Source organism: Pelobates fuscus, chromosome 3 (assembly GCF_036172605.1).
Source record: "Pelobates fuscus isolate aPelFus1 chromosome 3, aPelFus1.pri, whole genome shotgun sequence".
NCBI classification, from domain to species: domain Eukaryota; kingdom Metazoa; phylum Chordata; class Amphibia; order Anura; family Pelobatidae; genus Pelobates; species Pelobates fuscus.
Genome location: NC_086319.1, coordinates 283,451,369 through 283,468,825, shown reverse-complemented (window position 1 = coordinate 283,468,825; position 17,457 = coordinate 283,451,369). Strand labels below are relative to the sequence as shown.

At 40.1% G+C, this 17,457-nt stretch overlaps 1 protein-coding gene across 7 annotated transcripts in view; it reads left to right on the top strand.

Moving 5' to 3' along the window:
• Positions 1–17,457, top strand: part of AAK1 (AP2 associated kinase 1) — a 101,880-nt gene that overhangs the window by 40,325 nt on the left and 44,098 nt on the right. For 4 of the 7 annotated variants that reach the window (XM_063448645.1, XM_063448651.1, XM_063448650.1 and 1 more), the window contains 11 exons: positions 2,586–2,718; positions 2,947–3,050; positions 3,159–3,238; positions 3,730–3,884; positions 4,218–4,498; positions 5,161–5,331; positions 6,393–6,622; positions 8,215–8,372; positions 10,424–10,540; positions 12,121–12,219; positions 13,241–13,342. In XM_063448645.1, the coding sequence (XP_063304715.1) occupies positions 2,586–2,718; positions 2,947–3,050; positions 3,159–3,238; positions 3,730–3,884; positions 4,218–4,498; positions 5,161–5,331; positions 6,393–6,622; positions 8,215–8,372; positions 10,424–10,540; positions 12,121–12,219; positions 13,241–13,342 (1,630 nt within the window). The remainder of the gene's footprint in view (positions 1–2,585; positions 2,719–2,946; positions 3,051–3,158; positions 3,239–3,729; positions 3,885–4,217; positions 4,499–5,160; positions 5,332–6,392; positions 6,623–8,214; positions 8,373–10,423; positions 10,541–12,120; positions 12,220–13,240; positions 13,343–17,457) is intronic. The other 3 variants (XM_063448646.1, XM_063448647.1, XM_063448648.1) reach the window with 3 other exon arrangements.

Here is a 17,457-nt window from a genome sequence, read left to right as displayed (position 1 = left end):
AATGGAGATTTGGTATCAGATATTACTGTAGGTGAAAGTTTAGGATCCAGTGATCATCAGTCAGTGTGGTTTAATATAAGAACAGTGACTGAGTCACACCACACAAAAACAAAAGTTTTAGACTTTAGAAAAACAGACTTTTCTAAAATTAGAATATGTGTAAAGGAGTCATTATCAGACTGGAGCAATTTAAATGGAGTCCAAAAGAAATGGGATTATTTAAAAGTTGCACTACTGAAGGCAACAGAAAATTGCATTAGGCTTGTCAGTAAAAGCAAAAAATTCAAGAAACCACTGTGGTACTCCGCAGATGTGGCCAAAATAGTAAAAAACAAAAAGTTAGCATTTAGTAATTATAAAAAAACCCAGAGTGAGGAAGACAGAATGACCTATAAGATTAGGCAGAAAGAGGCTAAACAAGTTATAAGAGCTTCCAAATCACACACAGAAGAGAAAATAGCACAGTCAGTAAAAAAGGGGGACAAAACTTTTTTTAGATATATAAATGAGAAAAGAAAAGTAAAACAAGGATTAGTCAGATTAAAAACAAAAGAAGGAAGGTATGTAGATGAGGATAAAGGTCTAGCTGACTGCCTCAATGAATATTTTTGTTCGGTATTTACAGATGAAAATGAAGGAAAGGAACCTCAGTTAAGAAAAAGGATAAATGAGTCATTTATTACACGTGGGTTTACAGAGGAAGAGGTTCTATTTCAACTGTCAAAAGTAAAGACAAATAAGTCAATGGGACCTGATGGAATACACCCAAAGCTATTAAAAGAGCTTAGTGGTGTACTAGCAAAACCATTAACAGATTTATTTAACCAATCATTGATAACAGGAGTAGTCCCAGAAGATTGGAAGTTAGCGAATGTTGTGCCCATTCACAAGAAAGGTAATAGGGAGGAGTCGGGCAACTATAGGCCAGTAAGCCTTACTTCAGTAGTGGGGAAAGTGATGGAAACCATGTGAAAGGATAGGATTGTTGAACATCTAAAAACACATGGATTTCAAGATCAGAGACAACATGGGTTTACTTCAGGGAGATCATGCCAAACTAATCTTATTGATTTTTTTGATTGGGTAACTAAAATTATAGATCAGGGTGGTGCAGTAGACATTGCTTACCTAGATTTCAGTAAGGCTTTTGACACTGTTGCACATAGAAGGCTTATCAATAAACTACAATCTTTGAGTTTGGATTCCAATATTGTTGAATGGGTAAGGCAGTGGCTGAGTGACAGGCAACAGAGGGTTGTAGTCAATGGAGTATATTCGAAGCTTGGGCTTGTCACCAGTGGGGTACCTCAGGGATCTGTACTTGGACCCATTCTCTTTAATATTTTTATTAGTGATATTGCAGAAGGTCTTGATGGTAAGGTGTGTCTTTTTGCGGATGATACTAAGATATGTAACAGGGTTGATGTTCCAGGAGGGATAAGCCAAATGGAAAATGATTTAGGTAAACTAGAAAAATGGTCAGAGTTGTGGCAACTGACATTTAATGTGGATAAGTGCAAGATAATGCATCTTGGACGTAAAAACCCAAGGGCAGAGTACAGAATATTTGATAGAGTCCTAACCTCAACATCTGAGGAAAGGGATTTAGGGGTGATTATTTCTGATGACTTAAAGGTAGGCAGACAATGTAATAGAGCAGCAGGAAATGCTAGCAGAATGCTTGGTTGTATAGGGAGAGGTATTAGCAGTAGAAAGAGGGAAGTGCTCATGCCATTGTACAGAACACTGGTGAGACCTCACTTGGAGTACTGTACACAGTACTGGAGACCCTATATTCAAAAGGATATTGATACCTTAGAGAGAGTTCAAAGAAGGGCTACTAAACTGGTTCATGGATTGCAGGATAAAACTTACCAGGAAAGGTTAAAGGATCTTAACATGTATAGCTTGGAGGAAAGACGAGACAGGGGGGATATGATAGAAACATTTAAATACATAAAGGGAATCAACACAGTAAAGGAGGAGACTATATTTAAAAGAAGAAAAACTACCACAACAAGAGGACATAGTCTTAAATTAGAGGGACAACGGTTTAAAAATAATATCAGGAAGTATTACTTTACTGAGAGGGTAGTGGATGCATGGAATAGCCTTCCTGCTGAAGTGGTAGAGGTTAACACAGTAAAGGAGTTTAAGCATGCGTGGGATAGGCATAAGGCTATCCTAACTATAAGATAAGCCCAAGGACTAATGAAAGTATTTAGAAAACTGGGCAGACTAGATGGGCCGAATGGTTCTTATCTGCCGTCACATTCTATGTTTCTATGTTTCTATGTTTCTATTGTTTTTTTGGAAAAAGATACATTTGAAATGTTACATTTTATACAAGAAATCACTTTAAGTACATGACTTGTCTTTGTACTATGACACCGTTGCTCACCTTTTCATATCAGAGCATGACATCGGGTTTAAAAAATAAAGAATTGTTTTACTAGACTTTATATGTTTTCATACAGACCATATCTATGTATTCATTTTGTATCTAAGACTTTTTTTTTTCTGAGTGTTCCTGCATAAGAACGCTACATGACCTAGATGTTCTGCATTTCTTCCCTATTCTGAAGGCGCTGGGCTGCCTACTTTACAAGCTCTGCTTCTTCACACTGCCATTTGGCGAGAGTCAGGTTTCAATCTGCGATGGCAATTTCACCATCCCGGACAATTCTCGTTATTCTCAGGACATGCACTGCCTAATCCGTAAGTTTCATAGCGTGTCTGCATAAATCATTACTTAATATGTTTTAAGGCTAGTTATGGTAAAACCCTTCCTTTTGCGATCTCTCTTGCTGAATTTTTTTTCTCCTCTTTCTCGATAGATCTGTTTTTTTTTTGTTTTTGTTTTTTTAGGTAGTTAGAGATTCAGTATAGATATCTCTGTGACAGGAACATATATACATATTGTGCTTGTTTATTTGTTCCAATCAGGGTATATGCTTGAGCCAGATCCTGATAAGAGGCCAGATATATATCAAGTATCCTATTTTGCATTCAAGCTAGTGAAAAAGGAATGCCCAGTCCAGAATGTGCTCGTAAGTACTCATATTATGGTTCCGGTGGGACACATTTCTGTTGCTCATATCTCACAGTGCACAGTTATCTGTGAATGAACACTACCCTTTTATGTGCTATTCCTGTAGGACTCTGTGATCCCTGCAAAGCTCCCAGAGCCAGTTAAAGCTGGAGAAGCTGCTGCCAAGAAAACTACTCCCAAGGCTAGGTGAGTTCTGTGCGCTGTGGATGAAATTAATGCCATTCTTTAGCATGAGAGTTCCCAGATTTGTGTTGTCTATAAAGTCTGACAGTGATAGTTCTACTTCGTTTACTTCTTTAATTTTAAATTAAGTGATCTCCTCTGACATCCTGAGATAGCTCTGCTGTGACAAATCATTCTTCTTATGTAGTATCCTAGCGATTTGCATTAATCCTGCAAGCACCAGTCTGAGTACATTTTGGGTTTGAGGATTTTTTTCCTTAGTATTATTATTTATATATAGTGACTGATTTAATGTTTAGAGCTTAATTTCAAGCAAGCGTACTTTTTAGATGACCAAGTTAATGTTAATTAGTGTTCTATTTGTCAGCGTTCTAAGCTTCCCACAAGTGACATTTTGCTTGCTGGTGTTGAATCTATTAATAATCGGCAAGTCTCTCACTTTAGGTTGTTATCATTAATTTACAATGCAGCAATTGGATCCCTCTGCTTTTCAGGCTAACAGACCCTATTCCAACAATGGAAACTTCCATAGCTCCACGGCAAAGGCCCAAAGCTGGACAGACGCAACCAAATCCAGGCATGCTTCCTATGCAGCCGGCCCTTACACCACGTAAAAGACCAACTGTGCAACCAGTTGTTCCTAGCTCAGGTAATGAATGGACAACTTTATCACGCCGCCTTCTAAATAATTTCCAAAGTCCCACTGAAGAAATATTTGTATTTATTAATAGTATCTATTGAAACCCTCAAACCTCATATATTTTGAGTGCACGTGTCACTAGACGTAGCTTTTGTTCTTTTAATATGTGCAAAGCTTTCTAAAGCGCAATGGGGGTCACACTTTCCTGCGTACAGACTCACTCATGTTTAACATTGTGGCCCTTTCATATTTTAATATTATTATTACCCAAATGGTAAACCGTATAGTTTTGGGATCCGCTTCACTCTCTATTTAATTGTATCACCTCCCTTTTTATCATAGGTGTAGCTGCCAGTGTTCAGGCTCCTGCACCTTCACCTGTGCTGCCGGCTGTAAAACCAGTGGCCCAACCCCAACTGCAGGCTAAGGTGGCACAACCCGCGCCGCAGGTTACCATACCAGTAACTACCGCTCCACAGCCAGCGCCACTGCAAACACCAACACCAGTACCTGCACAGCCAGTACCACTGCAACAACAGCAACTCTATCTGAAACAGCAACTTCTACAGCAGCAGCAGGCAGCTGCCTTATTCCAACAGCAGCAGATTCTGCAGGCTCAACAGGTAACCACAGTGTGTGTGTGTCTGTCTGTGTGTGTGTTTACTATCTTTATAGCTATACTCTATATTGTTCATGTTTGTACATAGATTGCAGGACTTATTTTAATATTCATATGGTTGTTCTGTTCAGTGACCGTGTGACTGCATTACCAAAGACAATTGATTATCCAGCAACGTATTATCCAGCAGCATTACTGCGTACTCTGCCTTGTTCCCATGTAATCAATCTTCATTTCAAAAGGTGGATCTTTCTAAATATCTGACAAAACTGTCCGCCAGCTCTGTCCCCCAATCCATGATCTACTGTACTTGGAATAGTGTGTTGGGATAGTGTATATTTTGTGAATGTTATATATATGTGTGTGTGTGTAAATTATCTCTTGTAATACAGTATGGTCTAAAAAGCAGACCCCTCTGGGTTTAATTAATTACACTTAACCTGTAGTTGTCTTTGTGATTGATAAAAGGGTATGCAGGATGTAGTCCAATAGCATTTGTGTTTCTGCATTTCATCACTCCTGCTCTGCAGTCATACTAATATTTAAACAGCCTAAGTATGCTTGTCGCGTACATATTCTTGTTTCTGGTCTGGTTTCTGTGTCCACCTTCCTTGCTTGTGTGTATATATTTGTGTGTATGCTGATCTGGATATTTCTGTTCCAAAGATGCAGGCAATGCAGCAACAGCAGATGCTTCAAGCATACTACTTGCAACAACAGCAGCTTCTAGCTCAGCAGGCTGCCATGCAGCAGAAGTCGGTGGTACAAAAACCTTTACCGAACCAGCCTCAAGCTCTACCGACTGCTGTTCAGCCATCAGCTCCCCCAGAACAAATGGTAAGTCCTTCATTAATCAATATATGCTACCTAAGAAGCGGTAAATGTTTAGGGCAGGGAAGGAGAGTTACAAATACTGCATTACTGAGGTTGTTAATGATATATGGAACACACATTCACTAGAAGTAGTATCAAAAATATACAATAAAGGGGCAGAACATAGCAGTTTTTTAACCACCCACTCTCGGCATAACCAAGTAAAGAATGCAAGTAGATTATTCATGATTTAGATGATGTGTGGCTCTCAATAAAGGGTCATGGCCCCACAGTAATTCAAGGAAATTTAGAACATTAAAAATTATGTATTTCCCTTATAATTGTAAATTTCCAGAGGGTGGAATATGCATCTTGTCTATTTTTTTTTTTTCTTTACATTTTTTAAAAATTTTTAATTTTTGCGCTCTGTGGCAGAGTCGTCCGATAATACATTAAGTTTATCAGTGACATGAAAGTTGGAAGTTGTATATGTAGTAGGGTTTTGGATATAGTCGATATACAGGTTAACATAACAGCTTTGCACTGAGTATATTATGTATTTCAGTACTCGGTGAGTATTTGGCACGAGACATCGAAAGTGGTTTGCATTATTACAATTATATGCATTTATACAGTAAATGGGTTGTATAAATCAGTAGCTGTCAGCGCTGTCCAGCCAGCCAGTGCAAAGCAATATTGTGCAAGAAATAGTCAGCAGTGCTAGTGGTTTCATTTAGCGTATCCCCTGTTTTAGATCCGCCCCATGAGGGTTTTTACTCCTCTTTCTTTGGATGCGTTATCCAGCTTGAAGTGACGTGACAGCGAGAAAAATACCGAAGGGTCCCATAATAGATGGGAGGAGATTGAAAAGCAGTAGAGTGGTAGAGAAGAAAAATTACAGATAAGAAACAGACAGAATGAGAAGGGTTCCGGGTCGTCGTTGGCAAGCCATGTAAGGGAGACCGGCAGTAGCAAAAAAAGGGAGGGGGGGCAGCTGGTAGCCTCTCGAATGGGGAAGCAGTGCGGCGAATATGCATCTTTTAAAGTACAACATAGGGAGGACTAACTCCATCCATTTATTTCAGATTCAAGCTCCAATGAGAGCACCACAAATGCCCCAGCCAGTACTCACTCAATCTGCAACTGGGCAGAAGCTAGGCTCCCTTACTCCTCCATCATCACCCAAGACCCAACGTGGTGGGCATAGGAGGATTCTGAGTGATGTTACACACAGTGCTGTATTTGGCGTACCCGCTAGCAAATCTACTCAACTGCTACAGGCAGCCGCTGCTGAAGCAAACCTCAACAAGTCCAAGTATGTACAAAGTATATTGATGGAAACGCAGCCATGTGTCTGTAAACAAGCGTCATGGCTTATGGTGGCTTTCAACCACTGTGCCGTAAGCAACATTAAAATGTGCCATGAATACATTGACTTCAGATCTGTAAGAAGTTAAATGCAGACTCTAAGTATGTATTTTTAAATAAATGCTGACATTAAAATTGTGCATCCCGTTGAGCAAATGATTAAAACTAAGCAATCTGTTTATCTATAGCCAACGTGATTCTCTAAAAGGCCATACGTAAATGCAACATTCACCAACTACTAATGAAGGTTTAAAATAGTTTAAAAATGGGCAGAGCTTGGAAATGTTTCTCTTTTGTGCCTTAGTCCAAAACATTTATGATCATTGCTCTGGGTGGTGCTGTTCTGCATGACTTTATAATTATGACCTGTTCTAAATAGATAATAACATGAATTGTTTATTCATGGTAATAAACAATCTTGCGTGTCTCCTCAAAGACCTTCTAAACATAGTGATAGATTGGAAATTAACACAAAAATATTATAATGAATAGAACTTCCCTAATCCAACTTGTGCCTTAATCAGTTATAATCTAACATTTTAAAACTGTTCTGGATTGGACATCCATTATAAGAAAAGTAATTTGGTGGTTTTACTAATGCATGTGTCTTGTAGAACGTAGAAAAAAAAAATCCATCTTAATTTGTGATGTTACCTGATCCAATAGAAAAGTCTATTTCCTAGTAAAATAGATTGAACACATTTTGAGGTGAGGATTTCCAACAGGGCAGGCCAATTAGATGTTACTGGTGACACCCCAGAAACCATTTTCAGTACTGACGAGCCTTGCGAAGCCAAAGCAGGCTGCCTGTTTGTCCGCATGTACAAGTCCAGAGCTGGATCAGAACTGTGTTCAGAGGTTGTCCTGCTGCAAGAATAATTGTATATCAGCATTCGCAATCAAACACATACTAGCAGATACTTTTTTTTCGGGGGGGTGGGGGGGAAGGGGGGGGGGGAAAGGCGGGCGGAGGGGGAGGTGATTGCTATAACTGTTCTGGAGTGTTGATTGTCAGTTAAGCAATGCTGTGATGTCACTGTGTTACAGTGCAGCATCATAACTGTGTCTTTTTAAGCGTCAATGTTGGGGTTAAAAGGCATTAATGGTTTATGAAACTCAAGGTGCTGTGCACTGTAACTCCCATCATGCTCAGCTAGGCAAAGATGCCCCCCCAGTCCCTGTTCACAATTAGAGCTGTGCTCTTATGTCATTATATTGTTACAACTATGACACATGAGATTTCGAAGTCTGTACAATGTAATATTTAATGCTATGAGCATGGAAATAGTGTCACCTGTTAAAAAATAAATAAATGTGTGCAGAGAGGTTGCTTTACTTTGTAACATAGGTATGATCATGTAATTGAGCAGATTTGCATATCAAACCCCCAGGGCCAATGCAAACATTATTTATATGGCAGCTAATTAGCATCTCTTTGTTAACATTAATTATCTTTGTCTGTTTTCCTATGCTGTTGTTTTGTTTTTTTCTGTGTTAGAGGGGATTAATATTGTTTTTGTATTTTCATTCAACTGTCAGGTCGGCCACCACTACCCCATCAGGTTCACCACGAACCTCCCAGCAGAATGTCCACATACCTGCAGAGCCACCTGGTTGGAATCCCTTTGATGATGATAACTTCTCTAAACTCACTGCTGAGGAACTTCTGAACAAAGACTTTGCCAAGCTGGGAGAAAGTAAGACGGTTTTCACTCGATCTCATCTCCTAAAATATTAGCTATTTCCTCTCCATCTAATTGCTTAAATTATTAGCTATGTTGTACCTTGGGGCTTAGGATGGAATGCTCCATTTTCAGTGTTCCAACAGTGAAAACACACACTGGGTCCTGCAGACATAAGGGTCTTGCACCAATAAAAAAAAATGTTAGAGGGATAACCTTGATTCCAAATTCTGATATTCAGGGCCTAAAATCATGTAGCTTTTGAACATTGCCTCCATTCTGAGTATGAATTTCTTTGTTATATGAAGACATACTGAATAAATTAAACGCTGCTTTATTGACTTAAACTCAAAACCGACCCTTTCTGGGTCACTTTCTACAGTCCATTACTCCTGGAACCTTGACGTAAATGTGCAGCATTTCAAGTACCCCATACACCTACATGTTCGGTGTTAATGCATTGCTAATTGCAGAGTTCCAGTATTCTAAGAGTGCTCGTTGTCTGTATTATCATTAGAAGTCACTTCCAGTTCAAGTTTAAAAGCTCAAGACTTCAAAGGGTACAGATGTAATATCTACAATTTTATAATACATTAAATAAAGTACTATTTCTTTTTTTATAGCAATGTCCTCATTTAAAATGTTGTATCCTATCTTACTATGTCTAAATCTGGGATTGACATGATCAGTGACCAGACAGTAGGGTAAATGTTAGCCAATTTAGGCTAGGTGACAAATGTAATGAAACTTCAGGTTCCACAATGGCCTTCATTAGTCTGTCTGCATGTAGTAGGTGTCCATGTTCCTGTGTGTGTGCCAGTCTCTAGGGGAGTCTGTGTAGAGCTGGTGTCACGGTTTTTGTGTGTTCATCACCTGTCAAGTATGTATGTGTGTATAGCTAGCTCTCCTTGAATGTGCTGCTCATTAGTCTCCATTCCTCCCTATAACTTACTGTACCTTGTCACAGTGTGCAACCCTCTGCATTATGCGGTCAAGTGCACAGTGTTGCTCTAGTTATTGATGGCTCTTTAATTGCAAATACATGAGACACCTCCCCTCTGTGCATGATTGCTATCTGTCACCTCCCTGCTGACTAATGTCAGTATGTGTGACTATCACAGATTGTGTGTGTGCATGTTTGTGAGTGTGCAGCTATCAGTGTGTGTAATTGTTTGTGTTTTTAGCTGTGTCAAAGCGAAAGTTAATTTATTGATACTTTATAAAAGATTCCCATTTTAGGAATTTTTTGAATTAATTCACCCTTAATCATTCTGAACATAAAATCGCAGTAGTTTTCTATCAAAGGGCAAAATGGCTTCTTGGCCCTTTCTTACAATGTAATGTAAAGCAATATAATTTATTGAATAGAACATGTTCTGCAAGTTATGCTAATTTATGAGTGATTTTCATACACTTTTCCGTAGCAGCAGTAACCAGTTTGTAGTATGGCAGTTAATCTTGCAATTCTGTGAATTCATTTTACTAGCTTGCCTGATCTTCCGTTCACTGTGGCAGTCCACTACAGGCCCATTATAGGCCAGGCAGCAAGAGGTACAGGTGATGCCTGGTTGCACTGCTTGTCAAGATGATTGTGTTGTGCACATACAGAGCATGCAGCCTGTTGGTTCACTTGTGCATGGCAAGACCATCTTGGTGAGTACTGCTGTTATCAAACGTTCTGCAAGCCAGAGCATATTCAAAATTAAAGGATACCTCCAGTGCCAGAATTAAGTGTTCAAAGTGAATAAAGAAGAACACCGTCCTGGCTATCGGACAGCTCGGAGCTTCAGGAAAATGCAGATTTCTTATGAAATTGGCTCTTTTATACAATACGAAAGAGGGCACAGTCCGTTACCTCACATTTCAGCAAAGTTAAAATGCTGTAGGGAACTAGAGTGTTAAAAAAACTCTGCTAATGAAATATGAAATATAGACTTCTGTAATAGTAGAAACGTTACAAAATAATTCAAATACTAATGGTAGAGCATAGACTATGAAATATATATATGACAGGCTCTAATGCATTTATAAGATGTTGTCCACAGTAGACCTATGTACCCCTACAGGTAAACCACAGGAACCGCTAAGCAGCTCAGCAGAGAATCTCCTGTCTGGGTTTCCGGCTCCTCCTGCTGTGTCTCAGGCTGATGTTTTCGGACCATCCCTGTTTTCCAGTGCACCAGGTGATTTCACACCCATCACACACATTCACAAGCATCACTTTGTGTTTACTTGTCTACCAATCGTTGTCTACTATAATGTCCTGATAATCTTTCAACCCATCAAATATACTAGTGCAGGTGTGAAGGAAAAAAAAGAATAGTGAGGAAAAATGAAGCATAAAAAGTTCAGCCGTTTCAACTCCTGATTTATGGCATGTGTTTGAAAAGATCCTCCCTGCTTCGAACTTCAAACTTATGCCCTTTTACATTCTAAAGAGGTGGTGAGCCAGTGACCCGAACTCTGTAAAGCACACCCCGCACTTTGATATGTGATTAGGAAATGTTTTAAGAGTGTTGTAGTGTTAAACGTAGTAAAACATAGTTTATCATTGTGTACCCATTTGATCATGCCTATTTTAAAAATATATTTGGTAATCATAAAGAGTTAGTCTGGTCACAATAATACAATGGATGAGCACTTACTAAAGTTGGGTGCTGTATAGACCTTCGGTGTCGCCACACCAGTAGTAACTTCCAAACAGAAAAAGTGTATTCCAGCACTCAAAATAATGTAGTGGGGTTTTTTTTTTGGGGGGGGGGGGGGGGAGGGGCGAGGGGGAGGGTTTGTGCATAGCAGCAAAAAAAATAATAAAATGCCAACATTTTGGCTCATACAGGAGCTTTTTTCAAGCTTGAAAGAGCTCCTGTGTTAGCGGAAACGTTTCTGTTTGTGTATCTCATAAATTCCTGTAATGCAGAGGTATACTGGATAAAAGCAGACACCGTAGACTAGAATGAAAAGCTTCTAATTATTGGAGCCTCTGTATTTTGAGTGTGGTCTGTATGAAGCTGTATGCAGCCTCTTTCAGCAGAGTCAAGATCTTGGAATTTATATATAATATATATATATTTTTTTCTATTTTCATTTTTTCCTATTATATTTGTGCATTATAGATAATACTTTAAAGTGAACACCAGAACAACTACAGCTTATTGGCTAGGGTGGTGTTTGGCTCTGCCCCAGCCCAAATCTTCAGAATTGACAATCTCACCCAATCGAATGCTTTCCTGTAGGAGGGCATTGTTATTGGCTGAGATCATCCCTTTTGATAATGTCAGCCAAGGTGGCAGATCAGGGGCAGACCCAGCACCAGCAGACCCGTAAGGTTTTACTATATTTAGGTGGCCCAGAAGGGCTATATAGTGTTTATAACACTACAGGGTCAGGAAAACATGTTTGTGTTTCCGACCTATAGTTTTCCTTTAAAACTTGGGTTTCAGTGTTCAGTTTTTGATTATTGTTTTCCTTTAGGTCTTTCAGTCAACACTGCTGTTACTCTATTTGATCAGGGTTTGCTTAACAAAAAAATCCATTTGCATTGATCAGATAGATTATTTAGTTTATGTCCAATATGGCATTCAACCCACTCATTGCCAGGGTAACCAGCAGCAATAACTAATTGTACAGTAGGCTCTGTGTAAAAATCTGGGTCTTTCTTGTAAGTAAAACTTTCCTGTTTTCTACGCTGTGTCTTCAGTTTCTTACTTCTTCCCTCCTTTTGGTGTTTCCTTTCTTTTTTCTTCCTCCTCCACCGCCCCAGCTGCAGAAAAACCTGCAGACGCACAAGTACAAGATCCCAGCCCTCCGCTGCAGAAATTGGCTGATCCCTTTTTACCTCTCGCTCTGTCAGAAACGCCAGGTAAAAACACAGAGTGCAATAGGTCCTCTTATCAGTTTTTCTATTTTGTTTCTATGTATGATTCTACCTTAGTTTGCAGGCTTCTGTTTTCAAAAGCATTTTTGTCTTTTAAAGAAGAAAAAAAAAAACTAACTTGAAATATTGTAGCTGTGGTATTATTTATTTACAAATTTTTTTTTTTTTTATAAAAATGCATTTTTTGACTCCTCTGAGAAAACTGTAATTAAAGATTGGAAAGGTTAGTGCATTGGATCTCCAGTCTCCAGTGTTTGGTTGAGGAAAGCTATGAAGCAGAGAAGCTCTGCTTAACAGTGTCAACAATGACCGTGAAACCACCGCTAACAGGAGCCGCTAATCGTGTACAGCCCAAACACTGCTTGTCTTGGAGGTGACAGGAGATTTATTTCAATAATGGTATTGCATGGAGAGCAGTTTAAGATACTGTAGTGTAAATGATACATTGGTTCAGAAGAGTAAAAGTCAATTGGCTGTCATTATGAATTAATTGAATATATTGAATTTGGTTTGTAATTTTTTTTTCTTTATATAAATATTCTTACTGGTATATACCTAGGCTTTTTAAAGGCTTCTGTCTATGAAGTGTTTAGCAAACACTGTAAATTCACCTCTTGCGTTGAGAAGGGCACCTTGCAAATTGTGACAAATCAGTGAGTGGGTTAGGATGATGGGGGTTGTACTTATATCACAGATACCATGCCCTGGTTTAGGACAGTGCTCATAGTTGTGTTTTAATGTCCTCTCCCATCTGCTTTGTTTAGGAATTCTTCAGTTAATAGTATACAACTCAAAAACATGGTTCCTTCCTGTCTGTTGATGTGCATAGGCATCTGATTAGTGATCTTTCAATGCTTAGAATGAGAATTCCTTGATTTTATTGTCTGACTTCTTTGATATGCCTGCCACCCTCTCCTAAGCTTTGCTCACTCCTCACCAAATGCTTTTTATTTTTATTTTTGTTCGTTTTTTTCTTTTCTTTTTCTTTTAATTCTGCTTGACCCAGAGAAATTGATTGAGGGTCTCAAATCACCGGAGCCCCAACTCCTGCTCCCTCACCTAGTGCAACTGGCTGATCCCTTTGGCAGCACTTCTGAAGCTTTGAATGGTAAACATTTTGGGGAGGGGGTAATGCTAATGCTGTGCTTGCTAAAGAAACATGAGTTCTTTTTAGCTGATGAGAAAGCTGTTTAAAAAAGAAATAATTACGTTTACAAATCGCTTTTATTTCCAGAGCTCTGTGCTTAGTGAAATGAGGCCAGTTCTGCCACTCTGTACAGCTGTTTTTTTATTAGTCTGCCTCTAAACCATGTAATCACAGTTACCTGTATGTACTGAGAGCCAAGCTTTTCTTCCCTTCGATATTTATTTTAATGTTTTTATTTAAGGCATACATGGCTCTGCAAATAATGGCTTTGTTTGTTATTAATTACTGTGAATACCTGCCAGTTCTTGCCAACTACTTTGGTAGCAGCTGAAATATTTCGATGTGTAACCCTGTATATCAAGCAGCATCTCAATTATACCTAATGCCTAAGCCTGTTTCGGACATCCCCATAATGCGCTGATATCTCCCATAATGCTGGAAAAGCATTAGGGGGAGATGTAGTCCACAACATCTGGAGGGTTGAAGGTTGCCTATACCTGGGCTAGGCTTTTGTCATAAGTTACTCCACAGTAGTCGACTTATTTGCATTTCAACTACTGACGACATCAGATCTGATATTTCTGTTATTTTACTTTCTCTGCCTCTGACACTAGCATGGTAATTCACTAAAATGTGAACTGTTGGGAAGTCAATGTGAATTTTAGTTTGTAGTCCAAAATGTTGAATTGGGGAAAAAAATATCCCTGTTTCTGCCTGGGAATCTGAAATTCTCGTTGAATTGCCAGTGCACATGCTGTGTTATCTTGCTCATTATCTTACACACTCACTAACTTTCTTTCATTGCCCACACTCTGATCTTCTTTAATTTATTTTACATACTCCATAAAAAGCAACAAAAAAAAAACTTACACTGGGGCACAGTTACATACACACCTCCTTATACACTTAGTTAACACGTTCTGAACACTCACAGGGTTATTTACCAAAGTGAGAATTCAAAGTGAATTTAACATTTTAGGCCATGGTAGCCGAACTGGAACCACAGCTGACTCATAAAATGTTTCCAGTTCAGCTATTCTGACCTTTGAGTCACTTTGTTTGCCCAGCTTTCCGAACTCTTATCCTCATGCCATCCTGCATTGGTACTGGCTGGGTGATCTAGATGGGGAAGAAAGAAGAGGTAACAGATTACCAGATAGTGAGCTAATAGTGTCTGGACTCTGGAGCTGTGCCAGTAATCATGCCCGTATATAACCCCATACATCTAAGATACCCTGGACTGTAACATCAAATATTTATTATGGGAGTTATAGTGCATCTATCGATCCATGTCTGATATATTGATCTATCATATATGTCATGTGTATTGTGTCTGTAGTGTTTATTGTGTATATCATATGTATCATATCTATTATATATGTCTTATCACTTTGTATATCCTATCTTTTATATATGCTGATCTGTTGACTTCCCTTAAGTATTGATCGTTGTTGATCTGTTTATCCTATTTATCTCAAGTTATTTATAAGAATAATAGAATAGAATCTACCTATCTTTTATATTGTGTATATATCAAGTCTGCTGTATCTGTGCTACTATCTATTTAATCTGTAAATCTATGCTGTTTTCTGATATGTCTATATTGGTCTTTCAATCTTCTCTTTCTATAGTGTGTGTGTGTGTGTGTCCAGTGTCCCACAAAGATATAGGTATCCAGCACTCAAGGTTTTCTTTATTAATATGAAGATCCTACAGAAGGTCAACGTTTCAGTTCATATTAGAACTTTCATCAGAACATAATGGACTAGCGTCAGTCTATGATGAACTCCGGTTGCGGGCCAAAGATCGCCCTGCTATTCCACGCAGACAGATTTAAAATCCAATACTGCAGCTCGTCGCTCGTTTTGCCATTCAGGAGCGCTCCATCCTTACGCAACATCTGCGATGGACTGTAACTGCTCGTCCGACTGGGGTTCATCGTTAACTGGGATAAGTCCTGCCTGACCCCATCCAGACGCATTGAATTTCTAGGTTTCCACGTGGATTCTGAGCCTTCAATCCTCCAAGATTCGGAAGATCCGCAAGGAACTACGCAGGAGACTTCTCCGTCCGAGGATCACCCTGCATCATTTTGCACGGATCATCGGACTGTTGGCCTGCGAGAGGGCCCATCTTGCGCGGATCTGGTGACCCTGGATGGTTAAACGAGCAGCTCGTTGCTCGTTTCCACATTCAGGGTCACCAGATCCGCACAAGACGCGTCCTCTCGCAGGTGAGCTATATTTAATCGCTGGAGTGCCCTGTAATGAAGAGTAGCCGGGACCACTGCCTGGATAGACGAGGCCAGCAGTCCGATGATCCGTGCAAAATGACGCTGGGTGATCTTTGGACGGAAAAGTGCCCTGCATAGTTCCTTGCGGATCGTCCGAATCTTGGAGGATGGAAGGCTCAACGATTCCTCCTCGGAATCCACGGGGATGAACCCCAGTCGGACGAGCAGTTACAGTTCATCGCAGATGTTGCGTAAGAATGGAGTGCTCCTGAGCCATGATTAGTGATTATCCATGTGTATATCATACGCATCATGTCTATTGCTTGCCTAAGTGAGGGCAAGATTGGCCAACTTGGGCTCTATTCTTGAACAGAATGGCTTTAAGCCGTTACATCGACAGGGAGGCATTAACACTCCTGGCGATGCAAATCGCTCTCTGGAACCAACCACGGAGTTCCTCCAGGTCCACCATTAGGTTCTTAGCTCTGGCGTCCTTGGCCAAGTCAAATTATTTTGCCAGGGTGCTAAACACATCAAGATGTTTGTCTTGGCACGATTTAAGTGCCGAGTCCAGCACTTTGCATGGGTTCTAAACCAATTTAGCCAGAAACTGGGTCATCTTAGGGTCTACCTCTGGGGTGTCACACACTTTGTTAGGCACAACAGGCCTGGGACACTCTGCCCTTAATTTATTCCTGGCCGCCTTGCTGAGTGGGTGCCATACCCAGTTCTCTAGATATCGGGCCACATGGTCGGCTGGAAGCCACTCGGACGCCCTTGGATGGTGCAACTCATCCGGGTCGAACAAGGGCTCACCCAACGGATGCATGAGGGCAGTCTCCGCATCCACGGGAGGAGCAGCCCCAAGATTGCCTCCGGACATCTCCGCCTGAGCGTAGGAAAAGAGGGCACGGCCCAACTCAGGAATCCCTCTGAGTCTCTCTGACTCCTCACCAGCCTCCTCACTAGACCTGAATTCTGAGTCTTTGTCGCTCTCTTTTTGTGTGCTCGCACATTTCCATCGCACCACCCGTTCTGCCTGGAAGGCTCTCTTGCATGGTTGAGATACGCCATCTCGGGCGACCAAAGGTACGCCAATCATAGGGGTTCTGGAGGCAGAGGGTGAGGTATGCTTTACGTAGAGCCTTCCTGGGTGCTTCACCTGAAAGATCCACTGCAGGACACATGGGGGTGCGCCGTGGGACCAGCAAATGGAGCGTCTGGTGGACGCCACAGCAGGGCCTGGAAGATAGTCTGCGACAGGGTTGATGAAATGAGCCCATGGCTGCCATAATGGCACCTGTGTACTGAGCACTGTAGCGCTGAAGCCAGTGGAAAAATCACCTTACTTCACTTTTTTCATATTATACCTGATTGGATAAGAAAAAAAATGTTTTGGTTTTCTTTTTAATTTCCTTTTCAAAATATTCCTCTTTTACATTTTCCTTTTGCACCAGCATCTGTTTCGATTCTATACATACTTTGGTTCTTAACAAATTCTTCTGTTTGTGTTTAGTAATCTCAAAATGTTATGTAGTCTCTTCAAGTCAGTTTTGCTTGGAATGGAGTGCAAATTGCAAGAGATTAGTCTAGTTTAAAAAGCAAAAGCACAAAGAAAAAGAAATGTGTGATTGAACTAGTGCCTGATGTTTCTATAGAATCATGTGCTTTTTCCTGTGAAACCTAAATATTTATGGGTTTGTCATTTATACATAGAATTCATAAATGTGAGGTGAACCCCTACCTTTTTTTTTTTAAACCCACAAAGATGTCCCTTAATCAGCAATCTAATATTAAAATATTTACTACGAAGATTATAATTCTAATCATGGTATCCGTGTGG